This window comes from Camarhynchus parvulus, chromosome 1 (genome assembly GCF_901933205.1).
Source record: "Camarhynchus parvulus chromosome 1, STF_HiC, whole genome shotgun sequence".
NCBI lineage: Eukaryota > Metazoa > Chordata > Aves > Passeriformes > Thraupidae > Camarhynchus > Camarhynchus parvulus.
Window position 1 is genome coordinate 86,959,577 of NC_044571.1, and position 24,182 is coordinate 86,983,758.

Below are 24,182 nucleotides of genomic sequence, written 5' to 3' on the forward strand. Positions count from 1 at the left end.
TACATAAGGAATAGGCTGGGACTAGTGAGCTTTTAGGCTAAGCATTAACATGCTTGCCAAAACCCATAATAGCTGAGCAATTATGAAAGAGCTGGGAGTAACATGAACTTCTGTTGCACCTTGAAAAGGCTGGTCCTCTGCCTTGATGAACTGTTGTCTTCCTTCTCCCTGCTCTCTCAGGCTGTCAGGTCAGTGCCTGGATTTTAACCTTGGAAGAGTCCACGAGCTAAACTATTACTAACTACAATCAAGTCATCTCCCTTCTTCCACTCTCTCCTCTTCATTGGTATGTATCTTGCTGTCAGGCTGTGGCTGAAGGACAGCTAAAACTCATAACTGACTTGTTCACATAAAGATGGACACTGGGTCACACAGTCACAGAATGTAGAAAGAAATCTACAGCATTTCAGTATCAATTATACATTATATAGCCTGTATATATGCATTATAAGGCCACTTTCATAACAGGTGCTGTGAAATTCTGCATAATAAGAGGAATTAAAAATTAGGGATTTTAGGGTAACAAAAATAATTGTGAAAATCTCATGTTACTGAGATTATAATTTAAGAATAAAATGCTGTGGAGGTTACTATTTGCTTTAAAGATCTCTATTCCCATGGTAAAGTCCTTGAAACTGTTCCAGGGACTGTTCCACCCAGAAAACTTCCATTTCATCAGAGAAAGGTTCTGTAGGAACTAAATCAACTCAGAATTACATTCTTCCTGAGGTGAAGCACCTGGAACAAAGCTCACTGATTATTTAACCCTTCAGAAGATAGCTTAGGTGTTTGCTGATCTCTGTTGAATTTCTGTTGGGACGGCCTCCACAGGCAGCAAGAAGCTGAAGAATCCAGCATAAATCCAAGCACATAGTGAGCTATCATGTAGATACACATGGAGATAAAGATAAGCCATAGCTTGTATAAGAACCAAGATTTAGGTAGTTTTCCCTTATGGTCTATAGGATCTCATTGGATCCTGTTCCCAGCTGGGTAGACAGGACAGTTCCACAGACAGTTCTTTCTTGATAGGCCATCCCCAGGCTGTAAAGAATGGAGCCAGATTCTTATTCACCTGCTGAGAAAACTTCTGTGCCCACAAGTTCATCTTAGAAGTGTTGTCTTTTGGGATCGTGGAGATTTTCTGGTAGTCAGAGAAGAGGTGGGTGAAGGGGTCCCAACCAAACCCTTCCTGCAGCTGATGAAAAACAATACAGTGTACAAACAGTTAAGTTATCATTTCACTGGCATTATTCCTATGTTACATACAGTAGAAAATTCCATGGGTTTCTGCAGTGTGTTTTAAAATGAATGCAAATTTAGATGAAAGCATCTAGGCTTTTCAGGATTCAGAGCATAACTAACTGCACTAAAGTACAGAAAAATACCTCCCCATTACACTGATCTCCCAAAACAGAGATCAAAGACACATTGGGAGTAGCCAGAAGTGTCAGCAACCTATTATATAAGCTGCTGCTTTGGAGACAGTGAAAACAGGATCAGAGGGGACCCTGACAGAATAGCTGGATAGAAGGGGAGAACAGGAGAACAAGAAGTATTGAGAAAAAGGGAGGGAGAGATTATGAACAGGGCATGCTTTCTGTATGAACTCCTTTTGTTCTTATTCTTTCTAAGAATAAGAACAAAAGGAGTTCATAGAGAAAAACTGCTGCTGCAGAATTAGAACTGTTCTTCCATGCCATATTTATTCCAGGAGTCCTGTTAGTAATCAGGCAGGAGATGAGACATCCCAGCCTACAAGCATGGGTGAGGCAGTGGCCAAATTGGTAAGGTATTTTGGGAAAATTGCTCTCCTTAGAACTGTTCCCCTCTGTATAAATATTTTGTTACTGGTTGCACCAAAAATCCCCAGAGGATGACTCTTCAGCTTGACCTTGCAGATGCTTCTCTGGGATGTGGAGAGGTCAGGATCAACACTCCTCCAGTAAATATACTTCTCCTCATATGAAGTGTGAGAGCTCTCAGACAAGGGAGCTGAGGAACACTCATCTCACAACAGTCAGTAGCTTAAGCATCATAATGGACATCTGCTTTGCAGTTCCCAGTTAAAATCAGTCTGAGTGCTCTCTCCATTAGGCTAATAGTTTCTAGGAGGATTAAGGGAAACGGGGAATCTCTCTGGCATGCTTCCCAGGAGAATGCACTTTAATCTAGGATAGGGTTCATGTTTTAGAGTCTCGACCCCAGTGAGGGATCCAGTTCTGTGTGCAGAAGGACAGGCTGAGCCCATCCTCTTGCCACTTGCTGGACTACACTGGCTCCACTCAGTGCACTGGATGATATGAACACCCTCCTCTCTGTAAGTTTTTTAGAAGGCCATGTAACTCACCAGGAGACTGTTCAAAGCCTGGCTCTTCTAGACACTTTAGAGTGCCAACGTTTTTTGACAACTAGCCCACCATCCCACAGGAAGTCTGCTGTGGATTAAAGAGCTGGGCCCAAGTTTGATCCTCTTTTTCCCATGTTGTATAACAAGCAGCAGTTCCTGTTTCTCTTCCAGGGAGAAAGATTAGTACATTGCACTGAGCTATCTCCCTGAGTGTCTAACCCCAAATCTGACAAAGGAAGGTTTTCAGGAGACCTCAGCTTTAGGCACTCTGCCTCTTTACCTCTCAGGTTCGCTCTGGGCCCAAGATAAACCCTCTGACAGTAATCAAACACATCAAGGCTTCACAGCTACAGTCAGCAGGCTGCAGACATCCCTCTGACAGAGGCTTCAGTGACTGCACTAAGAACACACACACATTTTCCCTGTTACCTGCAGGTATGTCTCCAGTGCAGTCCATACATTCCAGTCCTTTAGCTGAGCACCTTTCTTCAGATAGTTTTTTATCCTTTCCTTGCGGCACTGTGGCCTGAGTGCCTGATGGGCCTCATGCCTGGGAATGCCCAGCACCTCCTCATGAACATAGACAGACCAGAGGTTGCATGTGGCCTCTGTGGTGTGAGGGGGGAACTCCCATGCCTGCTGTTGTTGATTGTGTCCCAGCTCATGGATGGGACCCCAAAGACCAGTAGTTTGCATGTGCTCCACGTCTAACATCTCCTTCACTGAATCCAGGTGGCCCATGATGGGGTAGCCAGCATGCATCCAGCCTGCAGGACAGACAGGGAGCAACACGTCATTACATGCTCACCTCAGTGCTTCTCAGATGAAAATGATTACTGTAATATTTTTTTCATTTCTCTAGTGCCTTTCCTCCATCTCACAAATAACACTTTTTTATTACCATGAATGACGAGCTTTTCCCAGTGTGACATAAGGAAATACATCACGTTTCACCCTAACAGAGAGTGACCCTTAAACAGTCTAACAAGTAAAAGCAGGACTGAACCATCAGTTAAGTGCAGTTTTGCCTGCTTTTCTTTATTATATATAAATGTACACTCATGGTTGGACTGAGGTTGAGGTTTTAGGATGAGGGGAAAAGCCTGACCATTGCCCAGAACACACATGAACTCCCACAGGCTGAGCACAGTCGACACCAATGCAACCATGCAATGATGTGATTGAGTACCATGGCACTCCTTGGGTGCTCCTATGTAGACTGTGGATACTGCAGGTCTGCACTCCAGTGCTCAATGGTGTGGATGAGACACATGGAAAACACAGTCTGTCATGCTCAAGGACTACAAAGCCTGTCATACTTAAGCCTGTTCTTAACCCTGCAGGATAGCTATTCCAAAAACAAGCTCCCAGCAGGTTCCTAGGCAAGAAACATGCACTGCAAGCGATTTTACTTATGCTTCTTCCCTAATTGGTCCTCCTGGAAGATTCCCAAAACTTCATGCAAGAGCAATGCCCCTAAATTCAAATAGCTGTTGTAGCAGAGTATAAGCAGCCCTTTACACAGAGGGAGCCTGGTGAATGAACAGGAATGGCAATCCCCTTCCTGCAGGAACTAGGGATCATAGAATGTGAATGGTCTGGAACTAGTTTCTGCAGGAACCAGTGAAGATCTTGAGCTTTCTCTTTTTTAATAAGAGGGATATATGCAACTAGCCATCACCAGCACCCAAAAAGTTCAGATCCAGAAATGTGAGTGAAACCATTTAGTCCACTCAAGACAAAAGAAATTTTATGTCTGTAGACGATGATATTTTTAACTGGCATTTGCTCATCATAGCAAAACCTAACACTCCCAAGATGTGCCACAAATTCTTTCCATTGTAGCTTAGCAAAAGTTTAGGGCATCAGGGTTCATGCCAAGCTGCTGTCTCATTGTGGGATGATGAATTTAACCATGATGAATTTAAGTTTTTTTTAAAAAAACAACTGACCAAAATTTTTATTGCAAAGTTCCATGTTTACTATATAATTTGATTCTTGATTGAAGGCACTCAGTTCATAACTGGAAAAGCTGGAGTGGGGTAACATCAGCTGCAAAAATACACACTCCTCGGCTTTGACAGCAATACTGGACCTGCTTCCAGACGTGTGCCATCATCTCAGGCACACATCTTTTTGGGCTAAGCTTCGCCCACAATAACCTTTGTGGAGCCCACCTCCATCAAGTAGGCACACAGAGGTTTAAAATTGTCACTGAACACATGAGAACACTCCTGTGGCTGAGCCAGAGAGAAAATAGAAATCAGGTCACTGCTTCCCAGCTGTACTGGCTCTGCAATGCATTCAGGAGGGAGAATGGATAACTGCATGTGAGCTGAAGCCACTGCAGTCAGCAGCTCTGCTTCGTAACACACCCCAACAGGAGAACAGCTGAGGAGACATCACCAGTTTTGAGAGCAGAGAGGCATCTGCAAAGGTCAGTATGTTTTTCAAGCCCTGCCTTACCACGTTTCCACCCTGATGGAGCAGCTCACAGTTATGCAAGGGTCACAGTCATTTAACACCTCACATATGTTCCCAGTCTAGTTTTAGCAAAATAACCTTGAAGGAACAGACACTGCTGCTAGAGGCCACTCGCCTCTTAGCCCTGGAGAAGGCCATATGGCATTGTACCCACCACATGAGATCTGGACATCTGTTACAATCCTCTCTGGCCTTGGGAATTTTGCTGGCACGGCTGCCAACGTGCTTATGGCCACCATGATCTGGTCCCACAGGGTCAGCAGCGGCCGTGGGCTCCCCATGTGGCGGATGCTGTCAGAAGGCACCGTCAGGATGAGATTCTCAACAGCCAGCTCTGCCCAGGGAGCAGGGTAGTGCCGGATACACGCCTCCCACTGCCTTTCACAGGTCTCCCCTACAGAAACAACACAGAAAATCAGTTGAGCTCAATTCTGAGTTTTGAGCATGCTCACAGAGGTCAAGCTCAGAGAAACAGAGCAGGTCGTGAAAATTTCTTGGTAAACAGTAAGTGGTAGTTGCATGACTGTGAGTGGTGGCTGTTACACAGCCAGTCCTCAATCTGTTCTTGGGAAGCCTCCTCAGGCTTTTTAATAGGTAGGGGACAGAAAAGGACTGGCATATAACAGAGTAGCATAGCAAGAACAGATCCCTGTTTTGTATCAGAAAACAAGAGGCATCAAGTTTCTCCAGTGTCTCATTACTTTTTGTCCAGCAGAGTTGCTGTTTCACGTAACAATGCTGGCTCTGTTCAGTTTGACAGAGAAAGAGAAGAGAAGAGAAGAGAAGAGAAGAGAAGAGAAGAGAAGAGAAGAGAAGAGAAGAGAAGAGAAGAGAAGAGAAGAGAAGAGAAGAGAAGAGAAGAGAAGAGAAGAGAAGAGAAGAGAAGAGAAGAGAAGAGAAGAGAAGAGAAGAGAAGAGAAGAGAAGAGAAGAGAAGAGAAGAGGAGAGGAGAGGAGAGGAGAGGAGAAGAGTGCTGGAAACATGGGGAATTCAGCAGAGATGTCTTGTAGGATCTAGAGATGGCCATATGAGGGCACAGTAAAGCAGGCAGAGCACAAAGCATGCTTTGCCATGGTTCCTCTCCCCAGCACAACGGTTTCCATCAGAAATAACAACTCCAGCTCCAAGAAATGTGGGTGTGGACAAACCCTGCCCATTTTGTGAAAGCTCTTTCACCTACTCCCAGCCACATAGCAGGCTCAGAGTGACTAAGCCAGAAGCAGAGATTCATAAATTGTAGAATAGTTTGGATGGAAGGGATCTTAAAGGTCATCTGTTTCAACCCTCTTGTTATGACCAGGGGGGATATCTTCAACTAGATCAGGTTGCTCAGAGCCTTGCCCAATTTGACCTTGAATGTTTCCAGGAACGAAGCATCCATCATCATTTCTTTGAGCAAGTTGTTTCACTATTCCACCATGGTAAAAAACTTCTTCCTTATACGTAATCTGAATCGATCCTCTTTGAGTTTAAAACCATTGCCCCTTGTCCTACTGCAACAGGTCCTGCTAAAGGGTCTGTCCCCATCTCTCTTGGACTTGCCCTTGGTGAAGCTGTGCTGGCTTTCCAAATCAGCTCCCTGTCCTCCACGTGCCTTAGCACAGCATCTAGGAGGGTTTGTTCCATGATCTTTCCAGGCACAGAGCTGAGGCTGACAGGTTGGTGATTCTTGGGGACCTCCCTTCCACCCTTCTTAAAAATTAGTAGAAAAATGGGAATCCCAGAGGACAGCATAGTAAGGAAAATAAATCTGGGTTTTCCTAAATCCAAGCATTTCTTAGACCTTCCTAAACACAGGACCATCTTTCCTTACAGTCGGTGGTACAACGACATCTGTGAGCAGCCCTCAGGCAAAAAGCACCAAGGTAAACAAACCTACCAAGCTTGAAGAAAGGAGCTCTGACTGCCCCTTCCACCGTGATGGGCACGTTCCCCAGTGCACTCTTTGCTGGTACTATGATGTAAATGAGGCCACCCCAGAGGCAGGAAATGGATTGTTTCTGGCAGGCAACATCACAGGTGCGGATTACCACTGGTGCCCGTTTCAGCTCCTTGGCTCCAGAGAGGTCATCCGTGTGACAGCCAACCTGCACCTGGCAAGCAGAAGTGGAGGAACAGCTGGTCAAAGGTGTGCCGGTGTGAGCTGGCAGGCTGACCTCAGCACCCACTGAGCACTGTCCCTGCAGAGCACACACACAGAAGCAGCCTTCTAACTCCAGCCTTGTCCCTACCTCAGTCTTACAGCTCTTCTCCCAGTATTCCTGGCTCAAGTGCATCCTTCACCAGCAGGTCAGAGTCCTGCAGTGACTTCTTCCACTGCACTGCACTTGCATTGATCATTCCTCCACCCTTCCCTAGCGTCAGAGTCACTTCCTGTAACATCATTTGGAGAGATGTGGTCATGACTGGCTTCTTTTACTGTGCCTCCTCCTTAGAGCTCTTTTAATAAAACAGACAGCACGTGGCTGCAGGATCAGACAGAAGCACCTGAGCTAACTTTGCATTTCAGCTGCTTCAGGGAAGTCACTGCAAAAAATATCCAAGCAGGTAAGCATTTGCTTCTGTTGTAGTTTGCAGAAAACAGGATCCCAAGTAACAGTGCCTGTTTCATCTGGATACGTCTACATGAGCAGCAGTGACAGCACTGTCAAAGGAATTTATGAGAGATCTGGAGAAAGGGAATAAAGTTTGGTTCATAGAAGGGCCCAAGTACTTATCCTGGACCTGAAAATCATCTTGATCAGGTTTTTTTGCACCATAACAGAACAAAAACCAACAGCCCTCAAGCAGCAGCCACTCTCAATTATCCTGCCAGCACACAGAGTGGTAGGAAGGCAAAAGAAAAGAGAAAGGACACAAGGGGAAGAAACTATGACAAAGCATTTACAGTGCCACAGGGTGGCAGCAGTAGGAAAGGGCGGGAAAGGTTAGAAAAAAATATTGAGGAGAAAACCCCTCCCCGTGCTATTTTTGAGTTCTAACCCGACAAATACACCGTGTAAACCAACGCCAAGCCGAGAGAATTTACCTTCAGGCCAGCACCGACCACCAGGCAAGGGCACGTTATCACTGCTGTGTGCCCTTCGGGGAGGTAGAGTCCTGTGCTCCTCCAGGCTGTCTTTCCTAAAACAAAACAGAACACAGTCCTGAACAGTCAAGCACTTCTTTGTTCCGACAATTACAGATCCTGAAGATTTCAAGTTGCAACAGGAGAATAATCTTCCATCCTTTCCTTTTCCCTTGCTCTACACTCACAGAACCATCTCACATTTACCCATTTCGTCAGAAATGCAGTTTCAAAGAAATGAACAAAATCATCACACCATTAGCAAGCAAGCCCATCCAGATTTACACTCCTGGAAACGCCAAGCTTAAATGTGCTTAGTAGTATCTTCTAAAAATGAGAAGGGAAAAAAAAAAGAGAAAGTAAGCCAAAACCCCAACACTTCCTACACTCAGATCCTCTTATCTTCAAGACCTCAAAAGAGGTGCCAGCTATGGTGGGATTACACAATTGAAGTTTTAATGATCATAAAACATTTCACAAACAACAGACTGACGGTGGCATCACATTTTTCCTTAGTGACCAGTCCAGCACAAACTGGAGCTCACAAGAATTTTCATTTCTAGCTGACTGAAGTGATGAGAAAGCCTCAAGAGACCATTCTGTGCTAGGTGTACCTGTAAGAAGGGTACCACTACAATTCAGCATGTTTCTAGACAGCCTTCCCATGGAAATGCAAGTCTCCTCAGCATAAATCTCTTTAAACACTTGGAATTTACAGAATTTACAGTGCAAAACTGATCCATCTCTACTGTACTGATCAGGCAGATTCCACTCCCTAGTTCTGACATAAAGTTTACTTAGGTATATTTCAATCCAAACACCAGAAGTCCTAAAAAGAGCTGAACTGTCATTAAGCACCCAACTTACAACCTTTCCTATCATCCAAGAAATCAGAACCAGTTTTGCCAAGCAAAACCTAATCCAATGAAAAATGCAAATTAGACTATATCACAGTGTGTTACCAGTTCATCTCAGTTTTGCTGAATTTGTACCAAAGGCAGTTTTGAAATGGTGGTCAGGGTTTCCTAGCTTTTCTTTCTTTTTCATTTATGTGAAATGACACAAATTCTGAGTATTTTCTGCTTTTGTCCTGACTCATTAGTGTTAAAATCAATGAGAAGTTATTCTACAACTTTTCTCTTTGCACAGCCACTGCACTCAGACATTGCCATTCCAGAACAGCCTCCTTTATCTCATTGTAATGATTCGGAAACAACTCCTCTAAATCACATTCTAATTAAAAAAACCTCTGTCCAGGGGAATTAAATTCCTAGTGGAATTTAATCCAGAGTTTAAACATATCAGTTGTAAGCAGGAATCTCAGCAAACTGGTACAGATAAAAGACCTAAGCTTAGACAAATAATTTATTGTGTATTTACTGAATACTTTGGCTTCAGTGGTTGTGTCACCCCAAGAAGTTCCCACCATACTTCCAGCCTCTTTCACCCCCAAAACCAGATCTTCCCTCCATTGCGCTGATACACCAAGCTGTGAGACTGTGCTATAACTCAGGCTGAAATTACCTAGATAACAAATAAACTTTTTGTTTCTAACGCCCACCTCTTCATAGGATGGCCCCATAGACAGCTATATCAGCACAACTATGGTAACAGCAACTTGCACTGTGGAGTCCCGGGTTTCTCAGAGAAGCTTTCTTGCCAAAAGCATTGTGCCATGCAAGCGCCCTGCACTACCCCTTGTTGGGAGTTCTTCTCCTGTCAGTGCCTGTGCACCAACAGGGAGGAAGCAGGACTTCCATGGGGTGTTTCAGGTGCTAAAATCAGGGATGGCCACAAAAAGAGCCTGTCTGCCACTGCACTGAGCTCAGTCACCTCTGAAGGCCAAGGTGAAATTGCACATCTGCGCCCAGGTTCAGGCATACACAGACACAGGCACACGGAGGATGGGCCCCAGTAATCCCAGCAACAGGATGCCTTGAGAGGAAGAGAGATAACTCCTCACCTGGGTTTGTGCCATCGATTTCCACAGTGACAGGGAAGGCACAGACCCCAGCAGCAGATTTCTGCAGCAGGGCAGCACCGTCTGTCATGGTGAGGGACAGCTCAGTCGCCATGCACAGAAGCACTGCCTCTTTGGAGTTGCTCTTGACCGGGCAGTGCCTGCCGACCTGCGGGATCCCAGTCCTCTTGAGCACTTTGGTCAGGATGCGGTGCAGCGAGGCGTATGCTGGGCAGTCGAGGGCTGGGATGTGCAGGAAGGCAGCGCAGTCCTGTGCCAGGGGGTGCAGCCAGCCCTTCAGGGGCTCTGTGAGCTCCTGATGTCCCTGCAGCTGCGTGCTGAAGAGCAGGAGTGCCCTGCGGAAGTGGTAGTGCTCCCCCGGCCCCAGGGCTGGGTACTTGGCTGCCTGGCCACTCTGCCCCAGGATGCTCAGCCCAAAGCGGTTCAGGATCCTGTTGCCAGGATATTTTGCCACAGCAGCTTTGCCAGAGTTTTGGGAAGCCCAGTACCAGGCCTGGCCCCCCACCAGCAGGCCACCTCCCTCTGCCACGAAAGCGTGGATCCTCTCGGCTTCTTTGTCACCATAAGAAGTGCAGCAGTACACGCTGATGTCACCTGTCAGCTGTGACACCTGCGACTTCACCTCTGCCTGAGACAGCAGGCTACACAGCTTCTTCAGGCTGGGATCCACCCCCACCAGCCCCTTCCTGCCGGCATCCAGCCAGGAGACAGCATTGAGCAGGAATCTGGCCAGTTTTGGGGAGAACAGTTGGCTCTCATGCGTGGCCACCACCACGCGGCCGCGGCCGTAGCGTGCGGCAGCCAAGAGGCAGCGCTGGGAGCTGTCCAGGCACAGCGGGAAGGACAGGGCTCCGTGCACCAGCAAGGTGGAGGGGATGCCCCCCGTCACCAAATCCAGCTCCGGCACATCGCGCAAGAGAAACTCAGCGTCACGGCTCAGGTTGGCCTGGTGCCTGCAGAACCAAGAGAGGTCCAGGTTAGCCCCCAGCCCAGAACCCTTGGCACAAAATGACTGGTGCCATAGCTGAAACTTAAGGAGTTCTCTTCTTGATTTCACAATGTCCTAGAGGTTGACTATATGATGCTTTTATCCCCAGTAGTGTTGTTCTGTTTATGCTGAATAACAAGTTTTGCACCTTTAGGACTTGTTCCAGAGAGTGAAGGGGGCAGAGAAGAAGCAGCAGTTTGTTTTCAGACACTGCACTCACTCCTCCACATTCCTGCTCCTGGACTGTGTTGTCTGTGGATGGACAGACAGCAGGACAGAGCTCTTCTTTGCTTTAGTTAGTTTAGCTAGCTGAGGCAAAGAAGCTCCCTGGACTGTGGTTTGTTTTCCCTTTCTCTGGACCTCTTCAAACCTGCTCTGGCCTGAACACCAGCAGAGCACCGGCAGCTCACACCTGGGGCCCACCGGGCCGGGCCTGGGCCGCGGCATTGCCAGTGCCTGAGGGGCTGAGAAGAGACTGAGTGAGCTGAGCTGCAACCCGGGGAGGGGACTTTCTCAGTTTGTCATCTCTTTTGGAGCAGCAAGGGGTTTTACTGTTTAATATTGTTTAGGTTTTATTGTTAAGAAACAGGTTTTTTTCCACTTTTCTGCAAGGCGGTATTTCCTCCCGAACCAGTTGGGGGGAGGGACCAATTGAATCTCCTCTCCTAGAGGGGCCCCTCTGGGGGTTCTCTCCCATATTTGCCCTGAACCAGGACACACAGAATATTCTGAGTTGGAAGGATCACTGAGTCTAACTCTTAAGTGAGTGGTCCATACAGGGATCAAACCCACCTCCTTGACACTATTAGTAGCACCATGCTCTAACCAACTGAGCTATTCTCAGTGGCCACCCTTGCCTCTTCTTTCTCCTTCATCCCAGGACATCATGCTGTCAGTTCTTTTGTTGAAAAAAAAAATTCCGTCAATGCCTCATTTTTCTCCTTTTAAAGCCTCAGTTGTTACAGCCAAGCAAATCTGTAGGAATCTCAGCCCTCATTTAAAAATTTGAATAAATAGGTCAAAAGGAAGCTTCTACACCTCTGTCTTTGAAGAGCCACTTGAAAATCTAAATACATTGCAGAAATTAAAAATCAGACCCTTCATAGTTTTTTAAACTGCAGATTTAAACTGCAGTGTGGAAATCAGCATATCTCCTCTAAGAGAAACTTCCTCTATTTGCCCCACCCTAGGCTTAATGAACTAGGCGAGCCCAAAAGATTTCTGTGCTTTTCCCAAGCTCTGCCACTGCTGAGAACTGAAGAAAGGAGTGCTAGGACAGATGGGCTACACAGACAGGCAGACACACAGCTAGACAAATCATGAATGACTGGAAATTGAATTAGAGCCTTAACACGTATACCTCACATTACCTCATCTTGTCAGTGACCACAATAAAAAGAGATTAGGCTGTGCAAGGCTCTCTTATCTCTGCTATTTTCATATAACTCCTATGTGTCACTGTGGAGAAAGAAGACATGCTGAATTACTCTCGTTTGCTTTGTGTACACTCTCCCCTGGTTCTGTCAAACAGTCTTCCCCCAACACCTGTGAAGGATCTGTTGTTACGTGGCCATTGCTGCCAACTCAGTGAGAATAAATTATGCTACCCTTCCTCATGCCCGTAGGACAGAATTAAATCTGCAGCTCTTCTTTGGTTATTACTTTACTGAGACCCTTTGTCACACAGAGCATGTGTCCAGACATATGGCACAGCTCTTGTCTCAGACTGAAGCCTGATTCTCTGCACACAAATCTGGCAAGACCCAGATGTACAGAGCTGTTGTGTTACACAGAAATTGGAGATCTAAATTTCTCTGTGGCTCTGGATTAAAAAAAAACAACACAAAAACAACCTAACCAAGGCGTAATTCACCCTTAGTTACCATTTGAAGTCTTGTTAATTGTGAAGTAATGTTTTTCTTCTGAATTCCCCACCCCTTTCCCTCTTCCATGCCCTGTGCATGAAGCAGTGGGAACATGCTTTTGCAATGCAGGTGGTAACAAGAAGCAACCAGACAATTTTAATTAAGAAACCTGATTTGTTAGCTGTGCCCTAAGCATTTCACTGAATTAAACATCAGAGCTCTCTACTACCTTTACCAGAAAACAACAGAAAGTATCGGATCCCATTAATTGTTTGAAAATATTAGACATTTAGCATTCTACATCCACAAGGAAAAGGCTGTGAAGGAAAGACTTGGAGGGAGTTTTACTGTAATTGCTGTGGCTGTCACTACAGTGAAATGAAGCTGCCACACAGAGGAAGTGCAGCAGCACTAATGCTCCTTGGAGAACCTGCTGTGCCTTACGTAACGTAGCAGAAAGTGGCAGGAGAAAGGGCCTGGCATAGCCACTGGCAAAGGGAGGAAGAGAGCAGGGAAACATCCAGGTCTCCAATGCCTGGTCAGTTGTGCAATATGAGCCCTGAGTTTTACACCCGATAATCCAGAACCCAAAGAGCCAGGCTGGAATCCCAAACAAACTGAGATTTCTTGCCCACAGCCTGTTTCAGAAACTGAGAAGGGAGGTGGCACCTAGCCTCAGCTCTGGCCAGCTCCAGGGGCTTACCTGCAGAAGCAAATTCCTGCAAGGAACAGGCTAAACAGGTTTGGCAGATGTCAGCCAGAGCCTGGCCCAGACAGCTGTCCTGCTGCTTCATCTCCAACCTGGTTTACAGCTGTGGGAAAGTTGCCCTGAATGTAGCGATGTGTGAGGAGAGGAGCTCCTCCTCCTGTCCCTGTTTTGCTGCATTTCACTCAGGTACACTTGGTCAGGGAAGCTGTTCTAAAAGATGCCTCCTCTCATTTCCCTCTCTTAGAATGGATTCCCTGGGCCTGGTCCTGCTGCCCTGGAAGCAGTTGAAGACAGCATTCTTTCCAATTGCAAAGAATGGTCCCCTTTAAATTGGAAGGCAACAATTCCATGCTGGTTATTAAAGAACCAGCATTTACCATCACCCTCACCTCTGACCTCCCAAATCTTCTACAAACAACTCATCCACATAACCTAATTGGTGGTTTAAAGAGAGGGCAACTCGGGTACTCACGGGACAACCAATGGGATCTTGGGAATCTTCTTGGCAACTTTGAAGACACCTTTTTCCACGGTGTTTCCTGTGAAGTACACGCCAGCCACGCTGGTCACCTGGTTCCCAGGGAATTCAAACAGCACCTTCTCCTTGCCGTGTTGACTCGCCCAGTACCAGGCTTGCCCTCCAACAAGCAGCCCTCCACCCCCTTTGACAAAGTCCACGATGCCTCTGGCCTGGGAGCTGTCATAGGCATCCATACAGAACACCCCCATGGACGGGGTGGGCTTTGCCTCCACCTGCACTCGGGCGCCAGCCTCGATCAGCACCTGGGACAGGGAGTCCAACCGAGGATGAACCCCAACCAGGGCCTCTGGGCAAGGCTTGAGCCACCCTGTGGCATTTCTGAGGAACTGGGAGAACCTGGGGCTCTTCAGGATTCCTTCATGGGAAACGACCACCATCCGGCCCTTCCCATACTGTGAGACCGCAATCAGGACCTGCTTCTTAGTGCTCAGGAGCACAGGGTAGGCATCCTCTCCAACAAGGAGCAGCTCACAGGGAACAAAACCTCCAGTGAAGTCCCATGGCCCGACACCATCCACTAGCCGCTCGTAGGTGGTGCAGGGCTTCATCTCCAGGACACTCCTGTCTGGTGGAGAGAAGAACAACCTCCATTAGAGTGAAGCTCAGCAAAAAGGAAAACTGTAACCCTGGAGCAAGTTTTTGTTGGCTAGTAGGAACTCCAAACAAAGAGGACTCAGATTTGTGGATACAACTTTTTTGGGGATTTGGTTTGTCATTTTGTTTGTTTGTTTGTTTGCTTGTTTTAGCTTTGTTATCACACTATTTACACATTTAAATAGAAGTGACAAGTATACCATGATTATGGAGACAAAATGACTGTTTCAACAAATTCTGCTATGCACCATGGAGGAAAACAGGGAAATAAAGGTATTCACTGTCCCATTAACAATTTATTTGAAGAGGGAGAGTGCCAGAAGCTCCAGGAAGTCTACTAGGAACTTGTATGGTAGAGGTGGTTTACACAGGAACAGCCAGAAAATGAAAAAGCTGTATCAACACAATGCACAATATAATTCAAACATGCCGTTCACATTTTAGCTCCTAATTGGATAGGTACAGAACTACATGCTGCTGCTGCAACATGTTGTACTTTTCTACCTCCATTTAAGCACTATAAGCCTGTGCTTAGTATTAGGAGGTGCTGTGAGGGAGAGGAAAGTCAGCAAAAATGATGGAGATGACCAGCTTCCCTGCAATAACTGTGAGTTTAAAGCACATAGTACCCATGAGAGCATGTCTGGACACAGGAGATTAATGACCTAGTTCCCTGATCCAAACTGTTTTAAATCTCAATAAAATAATTTCTCTTTCCCATAGCTTTGTTTCATCTATTTTCCCACCTGTGAAGTAAGGAGAGTGTACTGACCTCGATTGCCAAGCCCTTTGAGGTCTGTGAGTGACACTGCTCTGTTAAGGCTCCCTCGGTTTGAAAGTTTGGCTCAGCTTTGTCCTGAAGTTGTCTTCTGCTGATCCGGGGCAGCTGTGGCTGTGCAAACAGGAAGGCTTTGAGGTGTGAGACTCTGACCCAGTCCCACCCAGCTTGTGTCATTCAGGATTCAGAAGAGTGACTGAGCACAACACCTACAGCAAGGGAAGGAGCTGCTCGGAAGGGGCGTGGACCTTTCCCTGGCAGCATCCCGTGCCAACACCAGGCTTCACACACACTTCACATCTGGCTACCCTGAAAGCAAACCCTTGTCATCCAAACACAGGAAAATGGCAAGTCCTGGAGAAGCTGCATCCTTGATCTGGATTTGTCAGAAGCCTCAGGGTGCTCAGAAACAGCAACCTGATCTAGAATGACAGTATCACTTATCCTCTCTGGTCATGCCCGGAAGTGCTGTTTTTCACCAAAACTATCATAGGACTCCTCTACTGTCTTGCATATGATTCATGAGTCAAAGCTGATTCATGAGTCAATTTAACATGGGATTAACATGGGATAAAAACCACAATGCCCAGTAACAAAGTGCTTGATTGCTGCCTTAGTCTGAATCCCAGCTTTTTGATGCTGGGTTCGAAGAAGCCCTACATGTAAAGGCAAATACAAGGTCTAAGCGCTTTAGGGTGTTTTACTACGAATCATGCAGCAAAGCAGTAACGCAGCCTTGGAAAATACTGAAGGGTTTTTTGGTGATTTCTGTGGATTTGATACTAATGTACCTATACTGACACACTGACGGTGGTGCAAGGGAGAGAAAAAGCAGGTGGATAGTTTCAGCAACTCATATGAAACTATAGAATCACAACTACTGAATGGTTTGGGTTGGAAAGGGATGTAAAAGAACATCTAGTTTCAAACCTTTTGCCATTGGCAGGGACACCTTCCACTAGACCAGATGCTCAAAGCCCCATTCAACCTGGCATTGAACTCTTCCAGGGATGGGGCATCCACAGCTTCTCTGGGCAACCTGTGCCAGTGTCTTACCATTCTCTGGGCAACCTGTGCCACTGTCTTACCATTCTCAATTTCTTCCTAACATCTAATCTACACCTGCCCTCTTTCAAGGCATTCTCCCTTGTCCTGTCACTACATGCCCACGCAAAAAGCCCCTCTCTAGCTCTCTTGTAGCCCCTTTTAGGTACTGGAAGGGGCTCTAAGGTGCTCCTGGAGCCTTCTCCAGTCTGAACAACCCCAACTCTCTCAGCCTGTCTCCATAGGAGTGGTGCTCCAGCCCTCTGATCATCTCGGTGGCCTCCTCTGGACTTGTTCCAAGAGGTCTGTGTTTTCCTTCTACTAGGAACCCCAGAGCTGGATGCACCACCCCAGGTAGGATCTCACAAGAGCAAAGGGGCAGAATCCCCTCCCTTGCCCTGCTGTTCATGCTGCTCTGGATACAGCCCAAGGCACGGTTGGTTTTCTAGGCTGTGAATGTACTTTGCCAGGTCATGTTGGACCTCTGGTCAAACCAACACTCTCAAGTCCTCCTCGGCAGGGCTGCTCTCAATTAATTCTCTCCCCAGGCTGTATTTGTGCTTGGGATTGTCCCTCAGTTATTCTACATGGGGACAAACCACAAGACTAAGTTTGATATAAGATCAGCAAACTTCTTAGCCCCCACCTTTCCTATCACAGGATCTGAAAGCTAACATCCTACACTCTCAACCTAGGAACACTCCTGCTCCCTGGCATTAATCCAGAACAAGGAGTGGCTGTTTTGGAAAGGATGTTAACTCTCTTGACTGAAAGCAATTGAGACCATATAACAGAATTCCCAATTCCTATGTAATCACAATTTTTCCATTTAAATTGTGTGAAGCATTTCAGAGTGGAGGGAAGAAGTGCACATATTAGACGCTAGCAGACACAACTACAGATGATCTCCTCTATCTAGAGAGAGAAGGGAGAAAACTCAGCAGGAACAGAGAACATACATGTCTAACAATAATTGAAGGAAGCTGCAGAAGACTGAGCTGGCTGGCTGTCTCTCACATCAATTAGGAGGAAACAACCACTAGACCTGGGCCCATACAGAAGGAAGATCTTGGCTCCTAGCTATGTCCCCTCTTAATGTGGAAGCAAAACTTCTCCATGACAGTGTCTCAAGACAAAGATTCTGAATTCCTTGTCTCCCCTCCTGCACCTTCCACCTCTCACCTCCAGAGAGTTGCTCCTCCCTGCAGAGCTGAGAATACTGTGAGAGTAGGTATTGAAGCAAACATTTATAAACCCTGCCAGAGGACTAAATCTATCCCAGTCTTTCTTCTGTCTCTGGAAAAGAGACAAAAATGTGACGGGAAGGTAATGGGATTTCAAAAGACACTACACACAGGCAAAAGAGATATGATTCAAAGGAAGGAATCCCCTCGGTCCACTCAGGAAAAGTATCTGTGAGACAGAGGACCTGGGCGAGTTCTGAGGGTATAGATTTTGTGTGTTAAGTGGTCAGCCACTTTTGGGCGAGTCTTTAAGGTCCCCACAAAATATGGGAGAACTTCCATGAGTAAAAATTATGGGATTGTGCAGTATTTGTGAAGTACAGGACAAAAGAGGCAAGACAGGCACTGAGATGTCTCACCTGTTAACAACACAGGCAGCCTAAGTGAGTCGGACACACCATTTCTAGGGATTTGGCTGTTATGCCTCATTAGGGTGGGCCCATGGGTTTTCCACTCTTTCCTCTTTCAGATTTGCAATCTAGCTGTCTGCACAGTAACTAAGAATCAGCAATGCTGCAAAGTCTGTAAGCAGTAAGGAATTGGTGGACTCTTGCTTCTTCCCATGTTTATCAACAAATTGAGCAAGGAGAGGAATGATGATGTTCAGCATTTGCCGAAGACACAAAAATACTTATTTTCATCGTCTGTTCACCAGCAACAAGGTTTTAAACTGAAAGAGGGTAAATTTGGATTTCCCAGATTTGGCTATAAGGAAGACATTTTTTATGGTAACAGTAATGAGACACTGTAACAGCCCAAACATCCAATCTGACCTTCTTCTGACACAGCCAGAGAAAAGGGATGGGGAAGTGGGAGGAAGCCAAGCAACAAAAATTGCACGGGAAACACAAAATTAGGAAAAAAATACATTAAGAAAACCTTTCTAGAGTTACATAATAAAAGTAGAAAAAACAAAGTTAAATACGTCTAAAGGAAGGAGAGACAAAGAAAAAGTAGATTAGGTTGCAAATTAATGAGAACTCTAAAATTAGATCAAGATAGCAATCACCAAAGGAAGCTACTGCAGGTATTTATTTTTAACAATGACAGGCCTAAGAATTATTAGGAAACATACTGGAAATTGATAAAGTCTAAAAAAATACATTTTTTTACTAAAAGTGCTACAGAATCAATTAGGCAATTACCATGTGTTATTGGTATTATTTTCATGTGGCACTTCAGAGCAATAGATTATAAAACATTACAATTTCCAAGCCTAGTAAAATGTTGCACTGGTTTGAGAAAAAAACCAACATGAATTGCCCATCCTTTCTGGTGGTGTTACCATGCACACCAGTGTTAGGGTACACTCACTGGCTAATGAGATGCAAAGAAATAGAAAATCTGAATGTCTAAACATACATTTGCCCAGTAATCTTAATTACTTTCAAGGCAAGGAAAGAACAAAAGGAAAGCAACTGATTAAACATGATCAGTGCATTTGGAAAGGTATATAACATCTTAATTATAATTCATTCTACTAAATTTCTGTGAGTTGAAAGTTAGCTAATGAGCTATAATTGGTAAAGACAGGGATACACTGAATCAGAAGAGATGCCTATACAAACAAGTGCTGTTTAGTCTTTTTGAAAATATTTACCTGGGATCTAAAAAGGACAGCATATATCACAAGATGAAATCACCAAATAATAAAAATCAAGGTACAGAAGCACAGAAGAAATAACCTTACTAGAGAACAATTTTTTAAAAATGAGACCTTGACTAGTTGTAAGTCCTACGGTCTGTAATTTTAGAAAAGCATTGACATCTGTTGGTGAACAGGGAGCTGAGCAGTGCAGAAATCCCCGGGAAATGCAGACACAGAGCCCTTTTCCAGCCTGGCACTGGAAGGGTTGAGTCTCATTTGCATGCCTGCTGTGTAACAGCTCAGATCACTCCCCTGTAAATGTTGCTCTGTTGTAAAGCAGGGGATGAGTGAACACCACCCCTTTCAGTTGAAAAGGAGCAGAAAAGAGAGAGGTCTGATGGTCTTTGTGTGCAGGCCATGTCAACCCATTGCAGCCCGCAGTGATGTGGTCGTGAATATGGAAAAACTTTATCCCTCCCAAACCAAAAGGATGGCATGGAACTTGATGGGCTATATCCTTGGGGAGCAAGGGAAAGCAGGGATACTGGGACAGCTCCGTGAAGCTGAGACTGAAGAACAGGCAGGGCATAACTCAGGTGATGGGCAGCTTAACAATCTATCACTGACATGTCACACAAAATTCAAGTGCAGGGTTAGACTGATGAAGGTTTGTGCTCTATTGCAGACTTCAACGGCAGCACTGCTTATAGCAACATAAAAAATGTGCAATTTCATAAACTGAGCATTGCTTCCTCCTTATCATCATTATTTTTTATAATGCAGCAAGCAGAAATAATTAAAGCTGTCCCTGATCTATTAAGTCACATTCTTTTCCAGCTCAGTATAAGTGTGACACACCAACAGATGAGCATCTGGGGTTTCCTTGGGATTTCGACAGCAACCAAACAATCCCTCTGAAGAAATGTATGCCAAGTAAAAAAAAAAGAAGAACAAGTTTACTTAATCCTTTGTAACAATCAATCAATGTTTTAAAGCCTTACTTCAAATAACATGGGTGCACAAATTATCGCTTTTGCCCATGGTGTATCAGCTATCTTATTCATACTAGCTTCCCCAGGAAGGTCTTTACCACACTCAAGCCATGCTGGGCTGGATTTTATGTTCCCCGGCAGGTGGCATGAGGGTGTCCCTGCTGATGTCTGGCTGTCTGTCCACCTGCCAGATGGTGGCCAGTGCCAGTCAACATAGAGTATGTGGCTTCTGCCTTTATTCCTTTCTTACACCCCGTGCTCAGCCCTTTCAAGCCAATCAAGCATGAACCCAGTGCTCTTGATGAGTGTGGTTTCAGTTCCTGTTCCAATCACAAAGTAATAGTCAGGGTCATTCCTTTTTTGGTTACCCTGTTTGCCGTTATCTCGAAATGTCATCTTGGAGCTTGTACAGACACACATTCCTCACTACTTCTCCCGGTTCTGGGAGTCTGCCGTGCCAGCATGATCAACACAGCCGGGCAAGGGAACTTCCAGGCCATAGCGTGTCACAGTGGGGCTTTGGTCAACCCACACAGCACAATGAGTCCAGCCATGGCACGCCTGGGAACCAACCCTGTGACAGGTCCTCCCTTCCCGATGGGCTTTAGGCCACCTTGAGTCCTTGGGGTCCCACCTTGAGTCCCACCCTCGCCTGTGCAGGACCTGTTGATAAAGCTGTGTCTGAGCTATGTTGCCCTATGGCATCTTCTATGTTTTAAGTCTAAGCCTTGTTGTATTTAGCAAGTCTTTACATAAACCTATTCCTAAATCTAGCATGCTGCTGACCAGCTTTAGGTTGGCTTCATGTCCTGGAAGGCTGTTCCAGACTCTTGCTGGAATTGTTGTTTTTTCAGGACGTTTTACTGCTGGGAATGTTCTCTGCTGCCTTAGGCAATCATCTCACTTGTCTTCCGCTCTGCCTGAAAACTAAAAAAGCCAAAATTTTTATTTTCCCTTCACCTAAGCATACCCATCAAGTGCTGAAATCTTTCCTTTGTGTCTGCAATGTATCTTCTGAGAATGGGCCTGACATGAGGTGCCTTTACAATGCTGTGGTACTATAAGCAAGCCTTAGAAGAGGCTTTAAAAAGAGACTCTTCTGACCGGCCTTCCCTCCATCCACACCCTACTGGAAGCATTATGGCATTGACATCACCCCAGACACTCACTGTTGTTTTGCTGCTGTCTCTGTCCCCTTTTCCATAAAGCCCTGCACATACAGCCCTTCAGGGAGGCTCTCAAACAGTATCTAAACAGTCTTTGGAAAGTTACTAAGGAACATAACTTGCAGTACTTGGTTTAAATTACTTATGTAAGGGCTTGCACTGCTATGTTGAGAACTAGGGGATGGCTGGAAATATGAGCTTTATAACATCTGTAAATGATCTCCACTAAAAGATCTCCTTTCCTTTCTACTACTTATCACTTTATCAGACTTGGTTCTAGCATGTTTGGCAGTTGTAGATAATTTGGCACCAATTACACATACTGCAATTTCCAAATGCTGGATTATGAAGTAGAAAACATGCAGCTGAAAAAGTACCAGTACCAAACAGCAACTTCATTGCCAAACGTAAGACAGAATGACCTGCAAAGATTTATTTTAAACCAACACATAGCTGGTTTATTTTTAGAAGTAGATGAAAAAAAGATGTCAGATGGATTGAGAGCGTAGGAGAACTTGTGTGCTAATGCTGACTGGAGATTGTAAATTTAGCACCCTACAGTCTCATTAGATGAAGAATTATCTCCTGTGATTTTGCTGTGCCTCCTGCAACAAGACCTGCTAGACCTGCTGGACTAGAACCAACTTAGAGGCTTTCCCCCGTGTTCCTCAGTGTATCAAGGTCCAGAGTCTATGCACAGAACCAGCTTTGTACCTCCTACAGATCTAATCTGCAATCAAATAACTCATCCATGTTAAATTGCAAATTGTGAGCAGCTAGAAGCTTCTAGACCAAATGCACGCAGAAACCACAATCCTCTCCTTCTCTGCCTTCTCCCTTCTTACTCAGATTGAAAGTCAACTAAAGTGTACGTTTGCGTGGGGTTGAAAAACGTGTTCTTTCTCAGGGGAAACCTGTAGATTTTGCAGTTTACACCCAGCTGCCAGAGTAACTACAGGTTCTTTTAGTCTCTTTTGCTACTCCTTTCCTTTGGAACTGGCACACAGCAGCCCCGGTCAGGTCAGACGCAGCCTGCACCCTCCTCACAGAGCAAGCTCCCACTCCAGGGATGTGCACTGGAAGCGCCGCGAGACGGCAATGCGGCTTGGAAAGGCAGCTCGGGGACACTGCGCGCCCGCCTGCGAGCCCCCTTTCCCCTTCAGTCACCGCTTTTGTTACAGGAGGCTCAAGCATCACGCTGCATAGCAAGCGCCAAGCGCGGCGGGCGCAGCAGAGGCGGCGGCTCCGCACGGCTCCCGCCGCCCGGCGCTGCCCGGGAGCGGCCCCGGCGCTGCTCGGCAGCGGCGGGCGGAGCTGCGCCGAGCCGCGCCGGCGCCGCGCCCAGCACCCACCGGGAAAGCCCAGGGAGCGGGCGGGAAGGAAAGTTCAAGAACAGCCGGGAAAGGTGCCGCCCTAAGCGAGGAGTGGGCCATACTGCAGCTGCGTGGCCGGGGGGCGGGTGTTCACGGCTTGCAGTGGAAAGTTGAGCCCATTTATCACTTTGGCTTTCCTTATTTATGGCGAAGGTGATGGATACGATTCTAGTCTGATTTTGAAAACTGCATTTTGCAAATTATTTGACCGAATGTACCATACCATCCAGGAGGGATGTACAGATGCTGAGTAACCCAGAATTAGACTGGTCTGCTAATTCCTGGATATTCGTACTAATATTCTTCATATTAAGACGGAGCACCTGTTTCTATTTATGTATCCCTAAATACTCCAACAGCAGGCTGACGCACAAATCGGTGTTATTTTATCTGGATAGATACAGACAGGCAAGCCACAGAGCTTACACTCTGGGTCCTAAGCATGTCTTTACCTTTCCTGGTCCTGGGTAACAAATGGCTTTCAAGCACACGGCTCCTAATGGGACCCCAATCAAGGGATGCCCAAGCTCCCCGGGATGCACGCTCGCTATCGGCTCGGTACTTCTGTGCCCACCGGTACTACCTTTCCCGGGACTACCTGCATGGTGGACAAAAAGAATATAAGCCATGCATCTGCACAGGGTTGCCAAAACTGAGGGGTCAGACGGGTTACTTAATATAAGTGCAGCTTACAGTAAAGCTTCCCAGGGCAGGACGCAGCAGCTCCTCCTCGCTGCGGGCCGGGCTCCCCTGCATCACAGCGAGAGGCGGGCGCACCTGCCCGGCAAGCCCGGCGCTGTAAAAGCGCGCCCTCTCTCCTCTCATGAATAAGCTGCTCTTCTTCTTCTTCTTCTTCCTCCTCCTCCTCTTCTTCTCCTTCGCCCCCGCTACCCCGGACTATAACGCGGCCAGGCGGCTGCCTTACCCCCGCCGTCCTCTCCGCCCCCGGGGGCGACGCACACTTTCACCCCAGCCCCTGGCACGGCTGGGCGCTTTGCGGCAGCAGCTCTAGAAACTTCTCGGTCCCTCCCTCTCCCCTCCCCTTCCTCCTCCTCGCCGAGCAGGGGCCGGCGCTGCGGCGAGAGCAGCAGGGAAGGAGGCGTGCGCCGCCCGCCCCCACCCGCGCTGCCCGGAGCCGGAGGCGCAGCCAGGCGCTATCGCAGCCTCATCCCGGCGCTCAGCGCAGCAGCGAGCCCGCCAGGCGGCCCTTCCCTGCGCAGAGGTGGCAGCGGCAGGCGGCATGACGGCGGAGGAGATGAAAGCGGACGGGGCTCCCCTGGAAGGGGTGGACATCACTCCCAAGCAGGATGAGGGCGTCCTCAAGGTACAGGGCGGCTGTTCCCCATCCCCACCCTCCGCACTAGCTCGGAGGGGTCCCTGCGCCGGGGGGGAGCGGGGGCATTCCTCTTAGCCTGCGA

General features: G+C 46.8%; 2 protein-coding genes across 3 annotated transcripts in view; one reads left to right on the plus strand and one right to left on the minus strand.

Moving 5' to 3' along the window:
- LOC115914320 (TRPM8 channel-associated factor 2-like) lies at positions 1-23,777 on the minus strand. Of its 2 annotated transcripts, XM_030966829.1 has the most exons (10): positions 23,458-23,777; positions 23,217-23,362; positions 15,352-15,471; positions 13,917-14,550; positions 9,865-10,835; positions 7,863-7,957; positions 6,714-6,927; positions 4,989-5,228; positions 2,780-3,117; positions 1-1,198 (listed from the first exon to the last, which is right to left on the minus strand). In XM_030966829.1, the coding sequence occupies exons 4-10, from the start codon at positions 14,531-14,533 to the stop codon at positions 953-955; spliced, it is 2,721 nt and encodes a 906-aa protein (XP_030822689.1). In that variant the 5' UTR covers positions 14,534-14,550; positions 15,352-15,471; positions 23,217-23,362; positions 23,458-23,777; the 3' UTR covers positions 1-952. The 2 variants fall into 2 exon arrangements, with proteins under 2 accessions (XP_030822689.1, XP_030822770.1); XM_030966910.1 differs by lacking the exon at positions 23,217-23,362 and having other exon boundaries at positions 23,690-23,769.
- Positions 23,767-24,182, plus strand: part of FKBP4 (FKBP prolyl isomerase 4) — a 20,295-nt gene continuing 19,879 nt past the window's right edge. The window contains exon 1 of the mRNA XM_030967022.1: positions 23,767-24,088. Within this exon, the coding sequence (XP_030822882.1) occupies positions 24,005-24,088 (84 nt within the window). The 5' untranslated portion in view covers positions 23,767-24,004. The remainder of the gene's footprint in view (positions 24,089-24,182) is intronic.